Source organism: Pezoporus wallicus, unplaced genomic scaffold (assembly GCF_028554395.1).
Source record: "Pezoporus wallicus isolate ANWC-B61680 ecotype Strahan unplaced genomic scaffold, APGP_CSIRO_Pwel_v1 contig_6999, whole genome shotgun sequence".
NCBI lineage: Eukaryota > Metazoa > Chordata > Aves > Psittaciformes > Psittacidae > Pezoporus > Pezoporus wallicus.
Genome location: NW_026640180.1, coordinates 734,240 through 749,530, shown reverse-complemented (window position 1 = coordinate 749,530; position 15,291 = coordinate 734,240). Strand labels below are relative to the sequence as shown.

At 46.7% G+C, this 15,291-nt stretch overlaps 2 protein-coding genes across 4 annotated transcripts in view; both read right to left on the bottom strand.

The window, feature by feature from the left end:
- The window catches only part of CCSER1 (coiled-coil serine rich protein 1), a 728,863-nt gene that overhangs the window by 662,703 nt on the left and 50,869 nt on the right, over positions 1–15,291 (bottom strand). The gene's annotated exons all lie outside the window — the stretch shown is intronic.
- On the bottom strand, positions 7,746–12,204 carry LOC130603870 (uncharacterized). Its single transcript, XM_057417955.1, has 2 exons — positions 11,257–12,204; positions 7,746–7,886 (listed from the first exon to the last, which is right to left on the bottom strand). Exons 1-2 carry the CDS (start codon positions 11,902–11,904, stop codon positions 7,746–7,748), a joined length of 789 nt encoding a protein of 262 aa, XP_057273938.1. The 5' UTR covers positions 11,905–12,204.

Genomic DNA, 15,291 nt, shown 5'->3' with positions numbered 1-15,291 from the left:
ATCCTTTGGCTGCAGTTTGGTAAGCCATGCAGAAATTCAGTTTTTCCACAGATGGTATCTAAAACATATGTAGGCAGCTGCACCCATTAGAGGTAACCCACTCACTCCACCTCCCAGAGGTTCTAAAAATAAGAAGACGATAGCCAAAAAAACCTCTAATTTCTTGTCCTAAATATTTTAAACATATCCTTATCACTGGACATTAATAATTTTTGCTATTTTTCTTCTATTCCAGCCACCTTCTCTGGCTGAATTATAATAAATCAGTAACAGAAAATGAGCAACTCAGAGCAGAATGCGTGGGAAAATCATCTGGAATTTAAATCCATTAAGCTCAAGATGATGATGTAACAGCCAAACTGGTTTCATAAATTAAGAACCTTACCAGCCTCATGGATCATCCTCAACATCTCAAAGTAAGTGTTTTAAAATAACAGAGATATTTTCAGAGTACTGAAAGAAATTGAGAGGGAACTGTTCCTGCATTTTTCTTGCTGTGATTCACCATGAAAGAACAAGACATTTTGTCCCACTGCCTTGCCACAACAGCTTGTCTGCTGATAATGTGACAAAAGAAGTGGATTTCTGCAATATCTTTCTTTGGTGCTGGTTTTATAGGGTAAGCTTTAAATAGTACCCATCACGCTACCACAACCATCAATATATGACAGACACAGAAAACCATAGCAGTTGTCCGTAAGTGGTTGCAGGGCACAGCATAGCTTTTATTTTGATGTCTCTATCTGAACTGTAATTTTGGTGATACCAGTATCAAAGCACTAGAAATGACTGACTACTATCAAATTGAACCGTGCAGGCACACACACTCCATAGCACCTAAAAATCAATACTGTTATTTAGGTTAGCAACAACAAACTGCATACAGTGTTCCAAGGCTAGAGCCTGGAGTAAACATGGTTTTCTCACTGCCTTTTATAATAGCATAAAAGTCGTTGCAAGTCAAAGGTAGGTTATTGATACCGACTGAAGGTGGCTCTTCAGGGGCTTCTCAAAGACTTGATCTAAAGAAGCAACTGTCTGTAAGAATGCAAGCCTATGGCTTCGGGTCTTAAATCTTTATTAGCCATCTTCTATGCATTTTTCACCCCCACATTAACATTAGCAGAAGAGAACATCCAATAGCATCAAAACCAGATGCTGGAATTTGTCTTAATTTTTAAAAGAAAAGAGGCTTTGCATTATTAGACATTACAGCCACATTTATGAATCCACCTTCAAAAAACATCTTGATTATTCCATCACGACAAAAGCAAAAGAAACTGTACCAAGTTTCAGTTAGTATTTAACCGCTTACTTTCAGGAAAAAAAAAGTACAGTTTTGCTCACTTTTTAGAACTGGAGTAATGCCAGTCAAAACCCTATAATGGATAAATATCAAAAACTAACTGATTTTTTTAATGTTGGTGAAGATTTCTTTATTTGTCTGACACTACATCACTTCAAAAAGAAAACTGCAGTTAATTTTAAACATCACTGTTTACCCTGAGTACTCTGATAATGTCATGGATGAATGCTTTTGAAGCACAGTATATGTCACAAAAGCACTGAAATGATCAATACAGTTGGCTGAACAGCCATCAGAAAAGCTGCTAATTTTTAGATTAGCTCCTTGAAGACACACAAACACTGTCGTGACTGTTATCTCAAATGCTCTTTTACTATACAAAATTATTCTCAAAAGGTGTTATTTTCACCCCATATTGAAAACATGTTTTAAAAATCATAGCCAAATGAAGATGATGTTTGGTTTTAGCAGCACTTTTTCTTTTTCCTACTCCAGGAGTCTTCTTGCAGATGAGACTGACACTTAAAAAACCCTTAGATCCATTCTTAAATGCACAATGACGAGACCTTTCACCACTAACCCAAAATAAAACACTTTCAGAAACAAATATAATAGCTACTAATCACATGTAAGTGCTAGTTGTTCCTGTATGCATTTTTAAGTTCTAGCAAATTTTAAATACCCTCACCAAGGTGACAAGGGGGAATGGCTTTAAACTGACAGACAGGAAACTTAGATGTTGGAAAGAAAAAAAGAAAACCAGAAAAAAAAAAACAAACACGAAAACAAAACAAACAAAAAATCCCAAGAAAAAAAAACACACCAAAAAAAAAAACAAAAACAAAACACACCACCAAAAAAAAACAGAAACACTGACACAGGTTGCCCAGAAAAGCTGTGGCTGCCCCATCCCTGGAAACGTTCAAGCCCAGGTGGGACAGTGCCTTGTGGAACCTGGTCTAGCAGGAGGTGTCCCTGCATCAGAAGCAGATGATCTTGAAGGTTCCTTCTAACCCAGACCATCCTATGGTTCTCTGATTATTCATCTTCAGAAAACAAGATGAAATTATCTAATGGGGGGCCACCTGCATGCAAGTACCCAGGCAAGGCCCCTGCCCTAGCACAGTTCCTCCTCCTCAATAAGCACTGAGGAGCACAGCACAAACCCCTCGGAGCTCAGGCCCACTCCCCCAGGGCAGAGTCAAAGCAGCAAGCTGAGATACGCAAATGCTTGTACCCTCCATCTTTGCCTTGACCTTCCCTAGCTACTGGGTTCCAGGTAAAGGCATTATGACATCACAGGGCATTTGTTGACAGCATGGAAGGGGGCAACTGCTGACGCCATCACCCCAGCACTGCTCGTGACTGGCTGAGCTCCCATCGGGGTGATAGCGTGAGATTGTTGGTGCAGAGACTGCAGTTCACCAGGGAGCAGCGCGATACTCAGCCTGCAGCGGTCCCTTGTCCTTGCTCTCTGCATGGCCAGTCTCTTCCCCGGCAGCCTCGGCCTTTCCAGCCATCCTGCCTGGGCCACCCTCATGGGGGATGTGCCTCGCCAGGACCAGGGCATTGGCACAGGGAGCCCTGAGGAGCCGCTCCTGCTCTCCTCCACCCCAGTGACTGGAGGCCTGGGGTCCCTGGAGGTGACCTTATTGAGCTGGTCATGCCTGTGCCTGCTCCTCAGCGGGGTTTTGCTTATATGGTGCCTTTGCAGGAAAGCCAAGAGACACCAGAGAGAGGTGAGTGGTGGGGTCAGCTAAATGGGATGCTGCCAGATGGCTGGGAGCCAGGACCCACCAAAGCCTTGGGCCAATGTGCAGGCAGGGTAATGACTAACAGCCCATGTGGAGAAGAAAGCCTGGGCAAGTGCCCTATGTCATCTGCCTCTTCCAGAGCCCTTTGACCAACCGCAGGAGGCTGAGACGGGTCTTGGCTGCAGAGGAGGAAATGAGGACACACTGACCCATGACAGGAAGAAGGCAGAGCCTGCCCGAGGAGGGCTTTTTTGCACATCCCGCTGCCCAGCAAAGCCTAACCAAACTTGACTTTCTCCAGGAGAGACCAAGCCCAGCCAGAGGGCTCTCAACCCGAGGAGGCTCCTGCCCTTTTCACCATTCTCCCTGCCCTGTCATTTGCAGGAGATGGGCCAGACACCCTCAGCTCCTCCAGGGACATGCTGCCAGGACGACTCCTGCTGCAAGACCTACGAATTCATCTGTCGGCTGAAGGAAAATCCTGACTTGATGAAGAAGTATCTGAGGCACCTGCACAGCTGCTACCTGCAGGAGGACGTTCTGCAGATAGAAGAAGGAAATGCCCTAAGACTCCAGAAGTCTTATTGCAGATGAGACACTTAAAACACCCTTAGATCCATTCTTAAATGGACAATGATGAGAGGTTTCACCACTAACCCAGAATAGAATATTTTTAGAAACAAATATAATAGCTATTAATCACATATAAGTGCTAGTTGTTCCTGTATGCATTTTTAAGCGCTAGCAAATCTTAAATATCCTCACTAAGGTGTCTGGCTTGGCATTATCAGACATTTGTACTGCAATGTGTTCACAACCCAAAAAAAAAGGCCAAATATCAGCCTTTCCTTGAGGCTGAAAATAACTGTGGTCTACCTACAGTGATCAGTACAACCCAGGGGCTCACTTCTGGATGGCAGCTTATCCAGGAATGGATTTGCTCTCCAGATGATCTTTCAGCACCAGACATGCAATACCAGTTCCTGGTCCCTGCTCTCACCAACTCTAACTCTGTTATTTTCTATAGTCTAAAGTAAAGAAGTTGGAAAATATCTTTAGCTTGTGACACAGCAGAATGGAAAATGGACAGAGCTTGGAAAATTGGGTCACTGATACCTGAGCCTTCTGTACAGTGCATGCAAGTACTGCTGTGAAAACTCTGCCACCATACCCTGTGCATAACTGAAATACTTTATTTCATAAACATAACTTTACTGCAAAGTGGACTTTCCCTTAAAGACCTTTTTCACAGAAAAGAACATTTTCCATTCCTACTTTTAACCCTGCTAATTCTTCCTCATTTGCCTAGAATAACACTGGGTTTAACTATTTTAAGGATAAAATGTTTTTTCTTCTCAAGAAGCAGAGATAACTGAAAATGTGTTTAGACATACTTTGAGCAGCAGACCATAATGATAGGAAGGCGTCATTTCATACATAAGCCAACATGCTCGCTCAGAACAGCAATGCAAGTCACCCTTGAACAGCATTACACCACACTTCCATGCAGAAAGAGATTCTTGTGAGCCTGTGTTCGATGGCTCAGACAGCAGCTCAACAAACTTTAGTGCTACCTTATTATTACAGGTTCTATTAGAATCACTGTAATTAAGGACCTGCCAGCACTTCCATTATGAATTCTTATTCTTTTCCAGGGATTATTAATTGAGATGTAAAATTTGCCTTGGATAGAATTGTGCATCTGGGTGTGAGTGCTTTTCTCAATGCCAGGAGTTTTTCCTCTTTTCTCTAAATATAGACAATTATAATATTTAAAACCATTTGAAAGCTTTCTGAAATGCAGTGCCTATAACAGTAAAGAAGCACTTTTCTTAAAGAAAAAAAGCTTAAGAAAACAGTTCAATACAAATGTCCTATTGTGGACATAACATGGACAAGAGATTTATGAGACATGGAGTCACTTCCTGCCAGCAGACTCTCTTGTGACTAGGCAGGTAACTTAATGTCCCTGTGCTTCACCTTCCCTGTCTCTGGAAGGAGGATAATTGGCTTAATGATCTACACATGAAATGCCCTCACTGAAACCTAGCCAATACACTCTGTAACTGACCTGTCCTTTTTAATGTAATATGTGACTGTAGACCCTTATGTGACTGTTGACCCTTGCATACCTGCAGACTCTACATGCTTCACATGTACATAGATGCTGTGCCTATGGCAAGTCAGACCACCTATGGACATTCAGTGTCAGCTTCACAAATTTGCCTCCACTGTATAATGAAGAAGAGGGCTAATAAAAAAGTTTCAAGATCCTGATTAATGCTGAATGTTGGAGGTTTATATTTTTTACTACCCAGATAACTCCATGAGAAAATTCTTCCTATCTGTTTCATCAAACATTAAGAAAATGTGAGCAAGCCTTTGGTTTACTCCAAGATTTTCAAAGTTACCCCTGTTGGTACTTCTTTTAGCCACCTCCCTATTTATACCTGATTAAAATAAATATCGTGGTTTAAGCCCAGTCAGCCGCGCAGCTCGCTCGTTCACTCCCTCCCCCTTCCTCCCTCCTGCTCCCAGAGGGATGGGGAGGAGAATCAGAAGAACGTAATTCCCACAGGTAGAGATAAGAGCAGTCCCGTAACTAAGGTATAACACAAAACTACTACTGATGCCGCCTCCAATAATAATATTGATAGAGGAAATAATACGGGAAGAGAATACAACCGCTCACCACCCACCGACCGATACCCAGCCCAACTGAGCAGTGATCTAGCCCTTCCAGGTAACTGACCCCAGTTTATATACTGGGCATGACGTGCTATGGTATGGAATACCTCTTTCCTTAGTTTGGGTCAGGTGTCCTGTCTCTGCTTCCTCCCAGCTTCCCCTCCTCCCTGGCAGAGCATGAGACTCAGAAAGTCCTTCTCAGACTAAACATTAGTAAGCAGCAACTAAAACCATTGGTGTTATCAGCACTGTTCTCAGGCTGAAAGTCAAAAACACAGCACTGCAACAGCTACTAAGAAGGAGAAAAATGACTGCTACTGCTGAACCCAGGATAGTATCCACCCCTTATTCCACACCATTCACATCATGCTCAGATCCCACATTTTCAATATACCATCACTCTTATCTCATATATATACATATATATATATATACAGAGAGAGAGCGAGCTATCATTGCTTAGCACATGGACCAATCCCTATAATGCTGCAGAGTCCATTCGGTCCATGATGTTGGGCTCCATCTCTTGTAACAGTCTTTCAGAGCAGGAGAGGCTGTGTGCAGTGTTGGATAGTTGCCTGCTGATGCTGATTGTTCCTTTTCCGCAGAACTCTCTGGTTCTATCAAAGTTCATTCTTTGTTGGGATGATGGCTGGGGGGAAGTCAGGGCTAGTCGCTGGTTACCTGAAGACATCTAGTTGGTGGGCTATAAAAATGCTACATAGCAGGCAATAGCATACAATTGAGTTCACTGGCTGTTTTTCCCTAAAATCAAATCCCCTTGAGGTATACATCGGACTTCCCCATCTTTCCGCATTACCCACCAAGTATATCCGGATCCCTGAGCAAAAGCAATCCCACGAGTGGGTCGGCCTTTACCTGAAGCAGGAATAACGCAGACTGTCTTCCCCAGCAAATTCTTTATGTGCACCACAGGAACTCTGTCCCCTTCTACAGCATGTAAAAGTTCTGACTGGGCCAGCCCTGTTGGCAGATCCTCTGGTGTTGACCAACCAGGTGGCCTTTGGTAAGTGTGTATCCCAGTGCTTGAAAGTCCCCCCACCCATTGCTCTCAGTGTAGTTTTTAACAGCCCATTGTACCGTTCGATTTTCCCAGAGGCTGGTACATGGTAGGGGATGTGATATACCCACTCAGTGCCATGCTCTGTGGCCCAAGTGTCTATAAGGTTGTTCCGGAAATGAGTCCCATTGTCTGACTCAATTCTCTCTGGGGTGCCGTGTCGCCACAAAATCTGTTTCTCAAGGCCCAGGATAGTGTTCTGGGCACTGGAGCGGGGCACAGCATATGTTTCCAGCCACCCGGTGGTTGCTTCCACCATGGTAAGCACACGGCGCGTACCTTGGCGGGTTGGTGGTAGTGTGATATAATCAATCTGCCAGGCCTCCCCATATTTGTAATTCAGCCATCGTCCTCCATACCAAAGAGGCTTTAACCGCTTGCCTTGTTTAATTGCAGCACATGTTTCACACTCATGAATAACCTGTGCAATAGTGTCCATTGTTAAGTCCACCCCTCAGTCACGGGCCCATCTATATGCTGCATCTCTGCCCTGATGGCCTGAAGTGTCATGGGCCCACCGGGCCAAAAATAATTCACCCTTACGTTGCCAATTTAAGTCAATCTGAGCCACTTCAATCTTAGCCGCTTTATCCACTTGTTGGTTGTTCTGCTGTTCCTCAGTGGCCCGACTCTTGGGTACATGGGCATCTACATGGCGTACCTTCACCACCAGGTTCTGCATCCGGGCAGCAATATCTTTCCACAGTGCAGCAGCCCAGATGGGTTTACCTCTGCGTTGCCAGTTGCTCTGCTTCCATTGCTGCAACCACCCCCACAGGGCATTTGCCACCATCCATGAGTCAGTATAAAGTACTGGCCACTTTTCTCGTTCAGCAATGTCCAGGACCAGCTGGATGGCTTTCACCTCCGCAAACTGACTCGGTTCACCCTCTCCTTCAGCAGCTTCTGCAATTTGTCATTGAGGACTCCATACAGCTGCCTTCCATCTCCGATGCTTTCCCACAATACAGCAGGACCCACCAGTAAACAAGGCATACTGTTCTCCACTTTCTGACAGTTCATTATATGGTGGGGCCTCTTCAGCACGCATCACCTCCTCCTCTGGTGCCATTCCAAAATCTTTGCCCTCTGGCCAGTCCATGATGACTTCTACAATGCCTGGAGACTGGAATTTCCTGTTCGAGCTCGTTGGGTAATTAGTGAAACCCACTTACTCCATGTAGCATCGGTTGCATGATGTGTAGAGGAGACCCTGCCTTTGAACATCCAGCCCAGCACGGGCAACCGGGGTGCCAGGAGGAGCTGTGCTTCAGTGCCAATCACTTCTGAAGCAGCTCAAACCCCTTCATAGGCTGCCAGTATCTCTTCTTTGCTTTTCCCCTTGCGTACAGGGGCAACCGATATTGCCACGAATTGGTCCTCTGGTGTAGCTGCTGCACTTGGAGTTGGATTAGCTGCACTGCCTGTTGCAGTCGAAGACTGGGTAGCTACTGTACTTGTCACTGGGGCTGGTGTAGCTGCGGTACCCGGGAGTTGGAATAGCTGCGCTGTCTGTTGTGGTCGGAGTTTGGGTAGCTACTGTACTTGTTGCTGGGGGTGGTGTAGCTGCTGTGCGTGGAGCTGAGGTACCTGCGCTGTCTGTTGCTTTGTCCTCAGATCCAGAGACATTTTTTTCCTTTTGAAGGTGCTGGATAGTGTTCAACAAGGCTCTGTAAGCATAGGCCAAGCCCCGGCACATTGCCATGATTTGTCCCTCTCTGGTATGACTGGGATGACAACACACCTCATTTAAGTGTTTTACTAATTTTTTCTGGATTCTGCACTTCTTCAGTGGTGAAGTTCCAGAGCACTGGAGGGGCCCACTGGTCTAGATACTTGCCCATACTCTCCCACACACCCTGCCACTCATGGCTGTCCAGCCTTGGGGAAAATCTCCTGGTCCTCCTATGTCGTCGCCTAACCCAGACGAGGCCCAGACCCAACTCTGCTTAACTCTTGAGATCAGACAAAACGGTCATGGGTAAAACACACTCTGTATGCATGACAACATGGTGATCCCCATCCCAACCAGCAGGTCTCAAGGGTACCTAAAGGCCATTCAAAACCTTCAGAACTCTCAAATAATGCTGTAAATGGTCTGGTGGGTGGGCTGGGAGCATAAGGGAATGTCTCCCTGTCCTGGTTTAAACCCAGTCAGGTAACTTGTTCACTCACTCCCAGTGAGTGGTGCCGAGCTGACAACAATCAAGGTCCGTGTCCCCCCCCCCACCGGGGTTCTCCCCTTCCCCACTCCCGGAGGAACAGAGAGGAGGATCGAAAAAGTGCAACTCCCACGGGTTGAGACAAGAACAGTCCAGCAAACAATGTACACAAATCACCACCGCTACTATCAACTACAACAATGATAAGGGAAAATAACAAGGGAAGAGAATACGATATCACCGGCCAAGAAAACGAGTTCCACCCGGAAGCCCGTGTCCTTCCGGGTAACTCCCAGTCACCCCCACCCCGGCCATGACATGCTGTGGTATGGAATACCTCCCTGGCTAGCCCGAGTCAGGCGCCCCGTCTCTGCTTTCTCCCAGCTTCCCCTCCTCCCTGGCAGAGCATGAGCCTCACAAAGTCCTTGGTCAGGGTAAACATCACTTAGCAACAAATTAGAACATCGACTTCACCAATTCTGTTCTCAGGCTGGAAGTCAAAACATATCACGTCACCAGCTACCACAAAGGAAAAAATACATGACTGCTACTGCTGAACCCAGGACATTATCCACCCCTTATTCCATACCATTCACGTCGTGCTTAGATCCCACATTTTCAATACACCATCGCTCTCCCATATATATATATCCATATACATACAGACCAAGAGGAAAAGATCATTTTCTTAGTGCATGGACCAATCCCTACAATGCTGCCGAGTCCATTCGGTCCATGATGTTCAAAGTTCATTCTCTGTTGGGACGATGGCTGGAGGGAAGTCAGGGCTAGTCGCTGGTGACCTGGAGACATCTAGTTGATGGGCTATAAAAGCATTACACAGCAGGCAACAGCATACAATTGAGTTCACTGGCTGTTTTCCCCTAAAATCAAATCCCCTTGAGGTATACATCGGACTTCCCCATCTTCCTGCATTACCCACCAAGTATATCCAGGTCCCTGAGCAAAAGCAATCCCACGAGTGGGTTTGCCTTTACCTGAAGCAGGAATTACCCAGACTGTCTTCCCCAGCAAATTCTTCATATGCACCACGGGAACTTTGTCCCCCTCTACAATATGTAAAAGTTCTGACTGGGCTGGGCCAGCCCTGTTGGCAGATCCTCTGGTGTTGACCAACCAGGTGGCCTTTGGTAAGTGTGTATCCCAATGCTTGAAAGTTCCCCCACCCATTGCTCTCAGTGTAGTTTTTAACAGCCCATTGTACCGTTCGATTTTCCCAGAGGCTGGTGCATGGTAGGGGATGTGATATACCCACTCAATGCCATGCTCTTTGGCCCAAATATCTATAAGGTTATTCCGGAAATGAGTCCCATTGTCTGACTCAATTCTCTCTGGGGTGCCGTGTCGCCACAAAATCTGTTTCTCAAGGCCCAGGATGGTGTTCCGGGTAGTGGCATGGGGCACAGCATGTGTTTCCAGTCACCCGGTGGTTGCTTCCACCATGGTAAGCACACGGCGCGTACCTTGGCGGGTTGGTGGCAGTGTGATATAATCAATCTGCCAGGCCTCCCCGTATTTATACTTCAACCATCGTCCTCCATACCAAAGAGGCTTTAACCACTTGCCTTGTTTAATTGCAGCACATGTTTCACACTCATGAATAACCTGTGCAATAGTGTCCATTGTTAAGTCCACCCCTCGATCACAGGCCCATCTATATGTTGCATCTTTGCCCTGATGGCCTGAAGTGTCATGGGCCCACCGGGCCAAAAATAATTCACCTTTATGTTGCCAATCTAAGTCCATCTGAGCCACTTCAATCTTAGCCGCTTTATCCACTTGTTGGTTGTTCTGCTGTTCCTCAGTGGCCCCACTCCTGGGTACATGGGCATCTACATGACGTACCTTCACCACCAGGTTCTGCACCCTGGCAGCAATATCTTTCCACAGTGCAGCAGCCCAGATGGGTTTACCTCTGCGTTGCCAGTTGCTCTGCTTCCATTGCTTCAACCACCCCCACAGGGCATTTGCCACCATCCATGAGTCAGTATAGAGATAAAGTACTGGCCACTTTTCTCGTTCAGCAATGTCCAGGGCCAGCTGGATGGCTTTCACCTCGGCAAACTGATTCGATTCACCCTCTCCGTCAGCAGTTTCTGAAACTTGTCGTCCAGGACTCCATACAGCTGCCTTCCATCTCTGATGCTTTCCCACAATACGGCAAGAGCCATCAGTAAACAAGGCATACTGCTTTTCACTTTCTGACAGTTTATTATGTGGTGGGGCCTCTTCAGCGCGCACCACCTCCTCCTTTGGTGACATTCCAAAATCTTTGCCCTCTGGCCAGTCCATGATGACTTCTAGAATGCCTGGACGACTGGGATTTCCTATTCGAGTTCGTTGTGTAATTAGTGCAGCCCATTTACTCCATGTAGCATCAGTTGCATGATGTGTAGAGGAGACCCTGCCTTTGAACATCCAGCCCAGCACGGGCAACCGGGGTGCCAGAAGGAGCTGTGCTTCAGTGCCAATCACTTCCGAAGCAGCTCGAACCCCTTCATAGGCTGCCAGTATCTCTTTCTCAGTTGGGGTATAGCTGGCCTCACATCCTTTATATCCCCGACTCCAAAAGCCGAGGGGTCGACCTCGAGTCTCCCCTGGAGCTTTCTGCCAGAGGCTCCAGGTAGGACCGTTCTCCCCAGCTGCAGTGTACAGTACATTTTTTACATCTGGCCTGGTCCGGACTGGTCCAAGGGCTACTGCATGAACTATCTCACGTTTAATTTGCTCAAAGGCTTGTTGCTGCTCAGGGCCCCATTTAAAATCATTCTTCTTCCGGGTCACATGATAGAGAGGGCTTACAATCGAACTGTAATTTGGGATGTGCATTCTCCAGAACCCCACTGCACCCAAGAAAGCTTGTGTTTCTTTCTTATTAGTTGGTGGAGACATTGCTGTTATCTTGTTGATCACATCTGTGGGGATCTGTCTACGTCCATCTTGCCATTTTATTCCCAAAAATCGAATCTCCTGTGCAGGTCCCTTGACCTTACTCCGTTTTATGGCAAAACCAGCTTTCAGCAGGATTTGGATTATTTTCCTCCCTTTCTCAAAAACTTCTTCCGCTGTATCGCCCCACACAATAATGTCATCAATGTATTGCAGGTGTTCTGGAGCTTGCCCCTGTTCCAGTGCAGTCTGGATCAGTCCGTGGCAAATGGTAGGGCTGTGTTTCCACCCCTGGGGCAGTCGGTTCCAAGTGAACTGGACACCCCTCCAAATAAAAGCAAACTGTGGCCTGCACTCTGCTGCCAAAGGAATGGAGAAAAATGCATTGGCAATATCAATCGTGGCATACCACTTGGCTGCCTTTGACTCTAGATCATACTGAAGTTCTAGCATGTCCGGTACGGCAGCACTCAATGGTGGTGTGACTTCATTCAGGCCACGATAGTCTACTGTTAGTCTCCATTCTCCATTAGACTTTCGCACTGGCCATATGGGGCTATTAAAGGGTGAGCGGGTCCTGCTGATCACCCCATGACTCTCCAGTCTACGGATCAGCTGATGGATGGGAATCAGGGAGTATAGGTTGGTGCGATATTGCCGCCGGTTCACTGTTGTGGTCGCAATTGGCACTTGTTGTTCTTCAACTTTCAGCAACCCCACAGCAGAGGGATCTTCTGAGAGACCAGGCAAGGTGGACAGCTGCTCAATTTCCTCAGTCTCCAAAGCAGCAATACCAAAAGCCCACCGGTACCCTTTTGGGTCTTTGAAGTACCCTCTCTTGAGGTAGTCTATGCCAAGGATGCATGGAGCCTCTGGACCAGTCACAATAGGGTGCTTTTGCCACTCCCTCCCAGTCAGGCTGATTTCAGCCTCCAGCACAGTCAACTCTTGGGATCCTCCTGTTACTCCAGAAATATAGATGGATTCCACCCCTTGACAGCCTGATGGCATCAGGGTACACTGTGCACCGGTATCTACTAGAGCCTTATACTTCTGTGGGACTGATGTGCCAGGCCATCTGATCCACACAGTCCAGTAAATCCGATTGTCCCCTACCTCCACCTGGCTGGAGGCAGGGCCCCTCTAATGGTCGTCACAGCATTGGACACTTAAGTCGTGCTGAAAGGGATTATTCTTCATTATCACAGGAGCTGGAGTAAAATCAGCTCTTCCATTCCATCTGGGAAACTGCTCACCAGAGACTGAAGCCGTAGCTCTCATGGGACAATCAGTCTTGGCCCTTGCTCCCCTCTTCAGTTCACTCACCCATTCCTCCAAAGCTGAAGTAGGTTTTCCATCCCACTTTGTCATGTCTTCTCCGTGATCCAGCAGGTAAAACCATAGGGTACCCCGTGGCGTATACCTTCTGTATCTCCTCTCTTGAACAACAGGACGCCTTTTGTTAATAGCTGAGACGTGTGTTGGTACACATGAGGAGCTGGATAAATCAGATAGATCGTCCCTCAGTTGTTCGAGGTCCTGGGAAAGTTTTTTCACAGCTGAGATGATGGAAGGGGTGAGGTTGTCTTCGAACTCTCAGAGTTTATGAACCATTTCATCCACTGTTAGTGGTACTATGTCATTCCAGGTTACTGTTGCCAATGAATGGGCATATGATGACGGTGCATTCCGTGTGAGTTTTCGCCACATGGGTCGTGTACATTCAACTTCATCTGGATCTATAGGTGTATCCCCGTTATTCGGCTTGATGTGATAGAGCATCTCTACGATGGCCGATTCCCTCAGAGACTGGATGCCTTTGTCTATAGTAGTCCACTTGGCCGAACGACTCGTAACATCGTCCTTGTACGGAAACCTTTCTTTCACAGCTGCCAAGAGCCTCCTCCAAAGGCTGAGGGACTTTTTCTCTCTTGCAATTGCTTTGTCAATTCCCCCTTCTCTAGCAAGTGATCCCAGCTGCTTGGCTTCTGTACCTTCTAGTTCGTGACCATCGGCCCCATTGTCCCAGCATCAGAGTAACCAGGTGATGATGTGCTCCCCTGGTTGACGGGTAAAATCTTTTCGCATATTCCGCAGCTCGGTTGAGGTCCGAGGTCGAGAAGTTACCTCTTCTTCTTCTTCTTCATCATGTGATGATGACTCCTGATCAGATTCTGGACCGGGTGGTGAATTCATTGGTTCTTCATCTCGCTTCACCCTTTTTGCCTCCTTTTTGCTTGTTCTCTTGCATACAGGGGCAACCGATATTGGTATGAAGTGGTCCTCTGGTCTGGCTGCAGTGATTATCACTGTGGTTTGAGTAGCAACTGTACTTGTTGCTGGGGGTGGTGTAGCTGCTGTGCTTGGAGCTGGGGTAACCGCGCTGTCTGTTGCAGTTGAAGTTTGAGCAGCTCCTGTACTTGCCACTGGGGTAGCTGCTCTGTTCACTGAGGCCAAAGTTTGAGTAGCGACTGTACTTGTCGCTGGGGTTGGTGCAGCTGCTGTGCTTGGAGCTGGGGTAACCGCGCTGTCTGTTGCAGTTGAAGTTTGAGCAGCTGCTGTACTTGCCGCTGGGGTAGCTGCGCAGTTCATTGCAGCCAAAGTTTGAGTAGCAACTGTTGCTTTGCCCTCAGATCCGCCGACATTCTTTTCCTTTTGAAGGTGCTGCATAGTGTTGAACAAGGCCCTGTAAGCATAGGCCAAGCCCCAGCACGTTGCCATGATTTGTCCATCTCTGGTATGGCCAATGACCACACACCTCATTTAAGTGTTTTACTAATTCTTCTGGATTTTGCAGTTGTTCGGTAGTGAAATTCCAAAGTACTGGAGGGGCCCACTGACCTAGATACTTGCCCATACTATCCCACACACCCTGCCACTCATGGCTGTCCAGCCTCTGGGAAAATCTCTCGGTCCTCCTACATCGTCTTTTGACCCCAGACAAGACCCAAACCTGAATCTGCTTAACTCTTGAAATCAGTAGTGGGCAAAACACACTCTGTATGCGTGTTAGCATGGTGATTCCCATCACCATCAGCAAACAAGTCTCAACAGCATTAAAATGCCATTCAAAAAATTCAAAACTCTCAAATGTAAATGGTCTGGGGGGACGACTGGGAGGGTAAAAGGATGTCTCCTTCACAGGTTGAGCACCTGAGAAGGAGAAAAAAGATGTGTAATTGCTAAGCACCTCCATCATATACCTCCCAAAGTATAAAGGTGGTGACCACACTGGGAACATAAGCCAGATCAGTTTCATGATCAATGATTCTATTGTATTACAAGTCATTACCATAAAGTACAATGGGACAAAAACCTTAGCCCAAGACCCACACTTGAAAAACACTAATGCAGCAAATACCGGATGGACGTAAAATATGATATACTGAA